A 12,157-nucleotide genomic window follows, 5' to 3' on the forward strand; every position below is an offset into this window, starting at 1 on the left:
TACCAACAGTCACTCTGCACCAGAAAGGCCTTATTAACTACAACCCACAGAGTTAAAGTTTGAAAAGAGCCCCTAACACCCCACTTACCCTAACTCACACTTACCCAAACTCACAGCACTCTTTGATGACTCGCACTAGGACTGGTCTTTTTATACTGTTTGTTTGTTTACAGCCAAATGAGTCACCCCTGCTGATTGGTTAGAAAACTGGTTTCCACTGCCTGCTGTGCCAATTTCCTCCTACTGCAGTGTAACCTTGTTTTACTCTTCTTAAACCAAGAGAATCCCAAATATTTAACTTTTCCCCTTTACTTAAACTGCTTAAGTAATCTTATCAAGAATGATTTAAAGAGAAATAACAATTAATGAACTCTCACACTTACCCAAACTCACAGCACTCTCTGATGACTCGTTCATCCCAGTTTGGCATAAAAATAAAACAAAAAAGGTGACTCAACTGTGGCTAACAAGGGAAATTAGGGATAGCATAAGATCCAAGGAGAGGACATATAAATTGGCTAGAAAAAGCAATAATCCTGAGGATTGGGAGCAGTTTAGGAGTCAACAAACGAGGACAAAGGGATTAATTAAGAAAGGGAAAATAGAATAAGCTAGCAGGGAACATAAAAACTGACTGTAAAAGCTTTTATAGATATGTGAAGAGAAAAAGATTGGTGAAGTCAAGCGTAGGTCCCTTACAGTCAGAATCAGGGGAATTTATAATGGGAAACAAGGAAATGGCAGACCAACTAAATACATACTTTGGTTCTGTCTTCACAAAGGAGGACACAAATAACCTCCCAGAGATGCCGGGGAACATAAGGACTGATGAAAGGGAGGAACTGAAAGAAATCAGTATTTGTAGGGAAATGGTGTTAGGAAAATTGATGGGACTGAAGGCCAATAAATCCCCAGGGCCTGATGGTCTACATCCCAGGGTACTTAAGGAAGTGGCCCTAGAGATAGTAGATGCATTGCTGGTCATCTTCCAGAACTCGATAGATTCTGGAATGGTACCCATGGATTGGAGGGTAGCTAATGTTACACCACTATTCAAAAAAGGTGGTAGAGAAAAAGCGGGGAATTATAGACCGGTAAGCCTGACATCGGTAGTGGGGAAAATGCTAGAGTCTATTATAAAAGATGTAATAGCAGAGCACTTGGAAAGCAGTGACAGGATCGGACAAAGTCAACATGGATTTACAAAAGGTAAATCATGCTTGACTAATCTACTGGAATTTTTTGACGATGTAACTGGTAAAATAGATAAGGGAGAACCAGTGGATGTGGTGTACTTGGACTTTCAGAAGGCTTTCGATAAGGTCCCACATAAGAGATTAGCGTGCAAAATTAAGGCACATGGGATTGGGGGCAAGGTATTAACTTGGATAGAGAACTGGTTGGCGGACAGAAAGCAAAGAGTTGGAATAAACGGGTCGTTTTCCGAGTGGCAGGCAGTGACTAGTGGGGTACCACAAGGATCGGTCCTAGGACCCCAGCTGTTCACAATATATATTAATGATCTGGACGAGGGAATTGGATGTAATATCTCCAAATTTGCAGACGACACAAAGCTGGGTGGGAGGGTAAGCTGTGAGGAGGATGTCGTGAAACTCCAGTACGATTTGGACAGGTTGGGTGATTGGGCAGAAACATGGCAAATGCACTATAATGTGGATAAATGTGAGGTTATCCACTTTGGTGGCAAAAACAGGAAGGCAGATTATTATTTGAATGGCAATAGATTGAGAGAAGGGGAAGTGCAAAGAGACCTGGGTGTTATTGTGCACCAGTCGCTGAAGGTAAGCATGCAGGTGCAGCAGGCGGTTAAGAAGGCAAATGGTATGTTGGCCTTCGTAGCAAGAGGGTTCGAGTACAGGAACAAGGATGTCTTGCTACAGTTGTACAGGGCCTTGGTGAGACCGCACCTTGAGTATTGTGTGCAGTTTTGGTCACCTTACCTGAGGAAGGACGTTCCTGCCATGGAAGGAGTGCAGCGAATATTCACCAGGCTGATACCTAGGATGGCAGGAATGACGTATGAGGAGAGATTGTGTCAATTGGGCTTATACTCACTGGAGTTTAGAAGATTGAGAGGGGATCTCATCGAAACCTATAAAATTCTGTCAGGCCTGGACAGACTAGGTGCAGGATGGATGTTTCTGATGGCCGGGGAGTCCAGAACCAGGGGTCATAGTCTAAGGATAAGGGGTAGGCCATTTAGGACTGAAATGAGGAGGAATTTCTTCACCCGGAGAGTGGTGAACCTGTGGAATTCTCTGCCACAGAGGGCGGTGGAGGCCAATTCATTAAATATATTCAAGAAAGAGTTGGATATATTTCTTGAGGCTAAAGGGATCAAGGGATATGGGGAGAAGGCAGGGACAGGGTACTGAATTTGGATGATCAGCCAGGATCGCATTGAATGGCGGAGCAGGCTCGAGGGGCCGAATGGCCTACTTCTGCTCCTATCTTCTATGAATCTATGAAAAAAACAGCACAGAAGGAGGCCATTCGGCCCGTCAAGCCCGTGCCGGCTCTCTGCAAGACCACTTTAGCGAGTCCCACTCCCCGCCCTTTCCCTGTAACCCTGCAAATTTCTTTACTTCAGGTACTTATCCAATTCCCTTTTGAAAGCCGTGATTGAATCTGCCTCCACCACCCTTTCAGGCAGCGCATTCCAGATCCTAACCACTCGCTGCGTAAAATAGTTTTTCCTCATGTCGTCTTTGGTTCTTCTGTCAATCACCTTAAATCTGTGTCCTCTGGTTCCCAACCCTTCCACCAATGGGAACAGTTTCTCTCTATCTACTCTGTCTAGACTCCTCATGATTTTGAACACCTCTGTCAAATCTCCTCCCAACCTTCTCTGCTCTAAGGAGAACAACCCCAGCTTCTCCAGTCTATCCACGTAAATGAAGTCCCTTATCACTGGAACCATTCTTGTAAATCTTTTCTGCACCTTCTCTAAGGGCTTCACATCCTTCCGAAAGTGCGGTGTCCAGAATTGGACACAATACTCCAGTTGAGGCCGAACCAGTGTTTTATAAAGGTTCATCATAACTTCCTTGCTTTTGGACTCTATGCCTCTATTTATAAAGTTCCTTTCCTTCGCCCCCTCCCCCTCCCACCTCTCTCTTTCTCTCTCCTGCCATAGAGGCCAGAGTCTTGTGTAGGCCCAGACCAGGTGGCGGATTCCCTTCCCTGAAGGACACTAGTGAACCAGTTGGGATTTTATGACAATTCGACAGCTTTCATGGTCACTTTTTTCTAGTGCCGGCCCCACAAATGACCAGCTTCATTGAGCTCAATTTCACAACCTGCCTCTTTAGTGGGATCGCTCTCATGCTCCCTGTTTTAAATTAATTTTACAGGGCATTAGAAGGGGAGGATTTACAGGCGGGAAACTCAAACCAAACATCACGTCAAGATCTGACAGTCACTCGACTTATCGGTTCTGAATATCATCGGCCTCTGAACATGGAAGCAAAAAGCACCGTTCACAGCGGGGAGAAACCGTACATGTGTTCTGTGTGTGGACGAGCCTTCAGCCGATCATCTGGCCAATCGACACACAATCGCAGTCACACCGGGGAGAGGCTGTTCACCTGCTCTGAGTGTGGGAAGGGATTCATTCAGTCATCCAACCTTCTGACACATCAGCACATTCACACTGGGGAGAGGCCGTTCACCTGCTCTGAGTGTGGGAAGGGATTTACTAATTCATCTCACCTACTGAGACACCAGCGAGTTCACACTAGGGAGAGGTGTTCACCTGCTCTGAGTGTGGGAAGGGATTCACTCGGTCATCCAACCTTCTGACACATCAGCACATTCACACTGGGGAGAGGCCGTTCACCTGCTCTGAGTGTGGGAAGGGATTTACTAATTCATCTCACCTACTGAGACACCAGCGAGTTCACACTAGGGAGAAGCCGTTCACCTGCCCTGTGTGTGGGAAGGGATTCACTAATTCATCCAACCTGCGGGAACACCAACTTGTTCACACTGATAAGAGACCTTTTAAATGTTCTGACTGTGAGAAGAGATTTAAAAGCAAAAAGCATCTGCTGAGACACCAGCGAGTTCACACTGGGGCGAGGCCGTTCACCTGCCCTGAGTGTGGGAAGGGATTCACTCAGTCGTCCCACCTGCTGAATCACCAGCGTGCTCACTCTGATGAGAGACCTTTTAAATGCCCCGACTGTGGGAAGTGCTATAAAAGTTCCTGGGATCTGATGTACCATCAATGTGTTCACACTGGGGAGAGGCCGTTGAGGTGCTCTCACTGCGGGACTGGGTTCAGGCTGTCATCTGAACTCACTGTACATCAGCGCACCCACACTGGAGAGAGGCCATTCACCTGCTCCGTATGTGGGAAGGGATTCGCTCAGTCATCCAACCTGCTGAGACACCAGCGAGTTCACAAGTGGCTGCAGGGTTTGGATTCTGCTGTTATTGCTGCTGTTAATCACATCCAGGACTGAACCATGTTCATTCTGACAGTTGGGGTTTGTTTCTGCTGATGTTGCTAACTCTTGTAACTGGGCTGGAGTTTAATATCCTCAATATAAGTCAAATAAACCAGCTTTGTTTTAAACACATTGTTGTAGATTTTTGTCTTTCCCTCCTGAGTGTTTAGCATCACCTGGCTGGAGCTCAGAAAGGACAATCTGGGGGAGGATCGTACGGGGGGAACAGAACGTCAGCCTGGACACAGTCCTTCAGGGCCACACTGAGAGGGGCAAACGGCACTTTGGTCTTTCTCGTCTCTCTTCACTGACAGCAAAGGCTCCGTGTGGGTTAATCTTGAGGCGTGTGAGAAATGTGTCCCAGCCGCTCTCTGCCATGGTTCAGAGCTCCTAGGCACGGAACAGGAGGCTCCTTTAGGAATGTACCCCAGTGCTTTTTTTTTAATGGCCTTATTAACGTGTGTCGCTACTTTTAGTGATTTGTGTATCTGTATCCCTGGATCCCTCTGCTCCTTCAGCCCATTTAGCCTCCCGAAAAAGTTAGCGTCCCTGCGCATTAAATTTAGTGGTAGCGCCCCAGGCAGGAGGCGGGGTGCTACTGGAAGCGCTCCCCTCCCTCTTGGGGCGCTACCAATGAATTTCGCGGCACTTCGTGTAACAGCGCCACGCCCGTCGGCACATAGCACCGCGTCATAGCAGACCTCCTTCCCTGATTAAAGGGGAGGGGCCTAGCATTGCGCACACCGGGGCCCTGCTGGACTGAGCGATTGCGGCCGACACCCCGAAGAAGAAAGGGGAAGGGGGTGGGTGCTGGCAGTCGGCCAAAATAAAAAGTTGCCGCCCGACACCTGCCCTTTAAGTGGCGCCGCCGCGGCTGCAGGAATGAACCCTGACCCTGTCTGACATATTGTCCGGCAACAGGTCAGGGGTCGCAACTCAAGGTTGCAGCCGGGGCGCTGCGCACGGCAATGACGTCATTGCCGGCGGTGCAGTGCTGCGGGGAGCTACCGGCTACCGCCACCGCTAACCTCCCGCTGAATATCGCGGGAGGCGCAAAGCAACCCAATTTCACCCCCTTGTCCAAGTAGTGAGTGGCCTCCTTATTCTTCCCACCAAAACACACCACCTCACACTGATCTATAGTGAAATTCATTTGCCAATTACACGCCCATTCTGAAATTTATTAATGTCTTCTTGCATTTTGTCTTTCTCAGTATTAACTCTACCTCCCAATTTGGTGTCATCGACAAACTTTGAAATTGTTCTTCTGATTCCCGAGTCCAAATCGTTTATGAACAACAGTGGTCCCAGCACCAATCCCCGTGGAACACCACTTCCCATCTTTTGCCAGTCTGAGTAGCTACTCCCAACCCCTACTCTCTGTTTTCTGTTTTGTAACCAGCTTGCTATCCATAAACAGTTTGTAAGATCGACAAGATGACGCAGGTCAGGCCGTGTGGAGTGAAGGGCCAGGCAGCAGAATGGATGGAAAGCTGGCTACAAAACAGAAATCAGAGGGTTGGAGTTAAGGGAAGTTTGTTGTGATCTTTCCATCCATTCTGCTGCCTGACCCTTGACTCCACACGGCCTGACCGTGGTCATCTTGTAGACCGTACATACTGCAGACACAGTGCACCAGTGGTGGATATTGAGTCCTGTCTGTGGCAGGGGCGCTGATGAAGTGGATTTCTCTGTCCGTGAGTTTTGAGGCATCGCTAGTGGCATTTTTCACCTCTTTCCTGCTTTTAAAATAAAAATCTTGTCAATTTATTAAAGCCATTAAAAGCCTCTCTGGTAAGTCACACAATAAAATGAGGCCTCAGAATGACAGGCCTGAACCCGAGTTGGAAAACATTTAGTAATTAAACCAGACTGGGCGGGCCTGAGGTGTGAGTTAGTAACGGAAAAGTGGCAGCCAGTGTACTTCACACCAGGGCTGAGGACTTGGGTTTCAGTATAATTTATTGATTAATTTAGTTTATTGCCCAATCTCAAGCAGACTGACAGGTCATCTTACCGTCCAGCGGAAACAGGGGTCCCCAGTGGAGGGCTCTCTATGCGGGGTCATTCCCTGCACCATTGGGGATCTGGGGTGGAGACTGTTGCAAAGAGCAGTCGCGTGGTCTTGTCCCTGCCCGGGTGGCCCTGGAGAGGGAGCAGGCAGTGTCCACCAGTTCACTTGATACCTTCCTCGGTCGGTGGGCACGGAAGGTACAAGAGGCGATAATCGATCCTCACAATCACATTGTGATGTAATTATTAATTGTGTGTGTGTCACAAATACATTGCTTCTATTTTGATACAAAACCTCTACTAGACATGTTAAACTACTAGTTATTTAATCAGGGCTGCAGCTGCTGAAAGGTTGACTGTACTGAGGTTTGTGGCCAGAGCTGGCAGACGTGTTGTTCTGAAGTCTGATGTCTCACACCTGAAGAGTCTGTTTATGATACCTCACTCTGTTAATCAACTCTTTGACACATTTCCACGCATTTTCTTTCTTAATTTACAAAGATCACAACTCCATTAGTGAACAATGGATTGCCAGTCTGCCACTTTTTAGTGAGGCTTGAAAGGATTCGCTGTGAAGCTACACCTGTCCATCTGTCTGTGTGTCACTGTGTTTGGATTGTGTTAGACAACAGTCCTAATATCTCACCTACATCCATTACAATTTTTGAAATGTTAGATAGTACTTGGAAGAAGTTGAGTTTGAATCTGACAATTCTGAAATTGGGAGCTGTTAATGATTTCTGTTTTTCATGTAACTATATAGTGATGTGATCAGTCAAAGTAAATTAAAAGATGCTGCTATTTACTGAACACAACTGAATAATTCTACAAGGATGCTATCGCAGTCTTCCTCAGTATTAACTGCACCCCCCAATTTAGTGTCATCTGCAAATTTTGAAATTGTACTTCTGATTCCCAAGTCCAAATCATTCATGTAAATGGTGAACAACAGTGGTTCCAGCACCGATCCCCGTGGAACACCACTTCCCACCTTCCGCCCGTCTGAGTAAATACCTTTAACTCATCCTGTCACTATAACTGGACTTGTCTCCATTCCCATGCCGAGGGGATTGCTGTACCAGACGGGAGGGGCAACATTTGGGGACTCTCGATTCTCCACCAATTCCCATTCCCCTTCTTTCTGGTGGATAATGGAGGTGCCACTGTGTGTAATGTGCAAGTCAGTAAGAATTGTCAGTGAGGATTAATCAGCACTTTCTAATTGGAGATGTTAATCAGCGAAACTTTTCAGACACTGAATTGTAGATTTTGAACCAAAGACCAATTTACGATTGAAGTAAAAGGTCATAATTTTATTGTAAAATAATTCATGGACTCTCATCAGAAATTAAGGGGAAAGATCAGACAGCGGTTCTTAAATAAAAACTACAGCCCTGACAACTCAATCAGCTATATATCCAGAATATTAAACTCTAGCCCAGTTATAGGGGTTATTAACATCAGCAGGAACAAATCCCAACTGTCAGAATGAACTTGGTTCAGTCCTGGATGTGATTAACAGCAGAATCCAACCCCTGCAGTCACTTGTGAACTCGCTGATGTGACAGTAAGTGGGATGACTGAGTGAATCCCTTCCCACATACAGAGCAGGTGAACGGCCTCTCCTATAAAATATCTTACAGCACAGGCTCGGCCAGGCCTGGCCTTGTGGCTCAGAGCTGTACACGGAGCCTGCAGTCACCTCAGACCTCATCCCATTGAAAGAATTCACCGTCCTCACCTTTACAGGTTGACCAAAATGCACCGTGGCCGCCCGTCTCACCGGCTCTCACCTGTCAGATCCACAAAACCGTCCGCCCCCGGAACAATGGTGGCAACCCTAACATTGCATCACCTGACCCACTCCACCCGCCCACCACTGACATCACATCGAAACCACTCCACCTGCACTCACACTGTCCCCCTAAACCTACACTCTAACCCCTGCTCCTAACCAAGGATTATTGACAGAGATTAATGGAGTAGCTAAAGACCTGATAAAGGAAGTATTTGAAACAATTATCTTGATTAAAGAAATAGTGCAAGGTATAGAAATATAGAAGATAGGAGCAGGAGTTGGCCATTCGGCCCTTCGAGCCTGCTCCGCCATTCAACGAGATCATGGCTGATCATCCAAACCCTCGCACCCGGTCCCTACACCGACAGCCATCCCACCCAAGCCCTATCCCCGTAACCCCACGTATTTAAACCCCCTAACACTAAGGGCCAATTTTTATCATGGCCAATCAACCTAACCCGCACATCTTTGGACTGTGGGAGGAAACCGGAACACCCGGAAAAAACCCACGCAAACACGGGGAGAATGTGCAAACTCCACACAGACAGTCACCCGAGGCCGGATTTGAACCGGGTCCCTGGCGCTGTGAGGCAACAGTGCTAACCACCATGCCACCGTATGTTAGTAACAAGAGATTAAATCAACGAGATCATCAAAATCAGCAATGACAATTACAATTACAAAGATCAGAACAATTCAAAGGCTGTCATCTATATATATAAAGGAGTCGATCTGTCTGTCCTTCTGTCTGTCCTTCTGTCTGTCTGTCCTCGGGTGTGTGTCTGTCCGGCTATGCGCTCGAAAGTTACAGAGCGTACCTACGCGTGCGTTACGTCGGAAGAAAGCTCACCGTTCCAAAACGCTGGTAAGTGTATTTACGTTTCGGACGGATGAAAATTGCGCCCGCGGTATCCGAAAAACCTTCAACATTCCGCTCATTATCCACTCATTACCATAGAGGGACATTGAGGTCGACCAATCGTACGGTCGACCAACCCGATGGTCGACCAATCAATGCGTGGCGGGGGTGGGTTCGTCGCATGTGCAGCCGGGCCCTCCTAGAGTCGAGTGACAGGACGATTGACCAATCCTATGCTTCGGTGACATGACGATCGACCAATCAGTGCGTGTGTGGGCGGGCCTTATCGTTCTGAACTGAGGTGAGTGGCCGCCATCTTTATTCTCACCTTCTGTGTGTTTATTTGTTAGGACCGATTTTTTTTTTTTAAATGTGTAAAACGTAAAAACACAATGTCTAAAACGTTAAAACACAATGAAGATGGTGTCCCATCTTCTTAACAGCCGTTTAAAAAAAAATAACTTTTGGTGTTTTCAGCAAGAATGTGCGTTCCTTCTCCGTGGCAGCTTTTTAAAAACATTAAAAAAACTTTCAAGATGGCCTCCCATCTTCTTAACACCCGTTTATAAAAAAAAAATTTTTTTTAATTTCTGTTGGTTTCACAGACTGCGCGTTCCTTCTCCGTGGCAGCTTTTTAAAAACATTAAAAAACTTTCAAAATTTTTTTTTGCTCTTTCGCTGACCCCCTCAAAACACTCCTCCCCTCCTCCCACTCTCCCTCCTCCTCCTCCCCCCCTTCTCACTCTCTCCCCCCCTTCTCACTCTCTCCCCTCCCTTCTCTCTCTCTCTCTCTCTTCTCCCCCCGGCGCCCCACCCCCCTCCCTCCCCGGCGCCCCCCCTCCCTCGTACCCCCCTCTCCCTCGCCCCCCCCTCTCCCTCGCCCCCCCTCTCCCTCGCCCTCTCCCTCGCCCCCCTCTCCCTCGCCCCCCTCTCCCTCGCGTCCCCCCTCTCCCTCGCGCCCCCCCTCTCCCTCGCCCCCCCTCTCCCTCGCCCCCCTCTCCCTCGCCCCCCCTTCCTCGCCCCCCCCTCCCTCGCCCCCCCTCCCTCGCCCCCCCCACTCCCTTGCCCCCCCTCTCCCGCGCCCCCCCTCCCTCGCCCCCCTCCCTCGCCCCCCCTCTCTCCCTCGCTCCCCCCTCTCTCCCTCGCTCTCTTCCTCCCCACAGTCGCTTGCTCTCTTCCCCCCCACAGTCGCTCGCTCTCTTCCCCCCCACAGTCGCTCGCTCTCTTCCCCCCCACAGTCGCTCGCTCTCTTCACCCCCCCCCACAGTCGCTCGCTCTCTTTCCCCCCCCCCCCAGTCGCTCTCTCTCTCTTCGAACAACATGTCCTCGAAAAAGCCTCGGCACCGCCGGGCACTCCAGCTAGTCTATCTATATATATATATAAACCGGTATGTCTCTCTGTCTGTCTCTCTGTCTGTCTGTCTCTCTGTCTGTCCGGCTATACAATCAAAAGTTATAGAGCGTATGTACACATATGTTCTATCAAAAGAAAGCTTATCATTAGGGGACTCTCATAGGCGTATTTACTTTTTGGTCGGACAAAAATTGTGCCGACGGTATCCAAAAACGTTCAAAATTCCACTCATTATCCGCTCATTAGCATCGAATGACGTGAAGGTTGACCAATCATACAGTCGAGTGACTCGATGGCCGACCAATCGCTGCGTCACGGGGGCGGGTTCATTGCGTGTGCGGGCGGGCCATCCTAGAGTCAAGTGACATGATGATTGACCAATCCTACAGTTCAGTGACCTGACGGTTGACCAATCGGTGCGTGTGTGGACGGGCCTAATGCTTCTTAGTTGAGGTGAGTGGCCGCCATCTTGATTCCAAACTCTTCATTTCTTTTGCCCACTTTCTGCGTGTTTCTTTTCAAATCTAGATTTCCAGCAAAAAAAAAGTTGCTTTTAAAACACAAATTGTTTTTAAAAAAAGTTAATTAATTTGTAAAACTTTTCTCTAACCTCTATAATTTTCCTACCTTTCACCGTTTTTGCAGGCAGGTCTCGAAGCCTGGGCCTCTGTTGCCCAGCCACGCCCGAGCTATGCACCTCCCGTCCCGCTCAACAAGCGGCCCGCGATCGCCGCCATCTTTCTAAAGGCTGGCGGTGCAGGACTGAGGCGAGCGTAGCCATCGCCGCCATCTTAGTAAAGGCGGGCGGGGCGGGAGTCAGCGCGCCTGTCAACGTCGGCCCGGACCGCGAGCGAAGCGGCGGTCTTGAAGCCGGATCGGGCGGGGGCGGGGCTCGGGAGGGCGAGAAGGCGGGGGGGAAGGGTTACCCCGGCAACCGGGCCCGGCCCTCTCTCACAGCCTCAAGCCAGCTCACACCCGTTCCCGGGGCTTGGCTCCAGCGCAGACCCAGCCGCAATCGGCGGTCTTGAAGCCGGCTCGGAAGGGCGGGGCTCGGGAGGGCGGAGAGTGGGGCTCAGGAGGGTGGGGGGCGGGGCTTCGGGAGGGGGGGGAAGGTTTACCCCAGCAACTGGGCCCGGCCGTCTCTCACAGCCTCAAGCCGGCTCACGCCCGTTCACGGGGCTTGGCCACTCACCCTCTCTCTTTCCTTCCCTCTGTCTCTCTCTCCTCCCCCCCTCCCCTCTCCCCCCTCCCTCTCGCCCCTCCCTCTCCCCCCTCCCTCCCCCCTCTCCCCCCCTCTCCCCTCTCCCCCCTCGCCCCCCCTCCACCCTCTCCCCCTCTCTCTCCCCCCTGCCTCACCCTCTCTCTCTCCCCCCCGCCTCACCCTCTCTCTCTCCCCCTCTCTCTCTGCCCCCTCCCTCCCCCTCTCTCACGCCCCCCTCCCTCCCCCTCTCTCTCTGCCCCCTCCCTCCCCCTCTCTCTCTCCCCCCTCCCTCCCCCTCTCTCCCCCTCTCTCTCTCCCCCCGCCCCCTCTCTGTCTCCCCCTCCCTCCCCTCTCTCTCTCCCTGTCTCTCTCCCCCTCTCTCTCTGCCCCCTCCCTCCCCCTCTCTCCCTCCCCCTCTCTCCCCCCCTCTCCCCCTCTCTCTCTGCCCCCTCTCTCCCCG

General features: G+C 50.0%; 1 protein-coding gene across 1 annotated transcript in view; it reads left to right on the forward strand.

Annotated features, from left to right (window-relative positions):
* The window catches only part of LOC147118825 (uncharacterized), a 165,548-nt gene that overhangs the window by 148,346 nt on the left and 5,045 nt on the right, over positions 1–12,157 (forward strand). Inside the window, exons 7-8 of the mRNA XM_085983978.1 lie at positions 3,600–3,767; positions 3,851–4,481. Of these exons, the coding sequence (XP_085840104.1) occupies positions 3,600–3,767; positions 3,851–4,481 (799 nt within the window). The remainder of the gene's footprint in view (positions 1–3,599; positions 3,768–3,850; positions 4,482–12,157) is intronic.

Source organism: Somniosus microcephalus, chromosome 4 (assembly GCF_052327205.1).
Source record: "Somniosus microcephalus isolate GS21.2 chromosome 4, FLI_Smic_1.0, whole genome shotgun sequence".
NCBI lineage: Eukaryota > Metazoa > Chordata > Chondrichthyes > Squaliformes > Somniosidae > Somniosus > Somniosus microcephalus.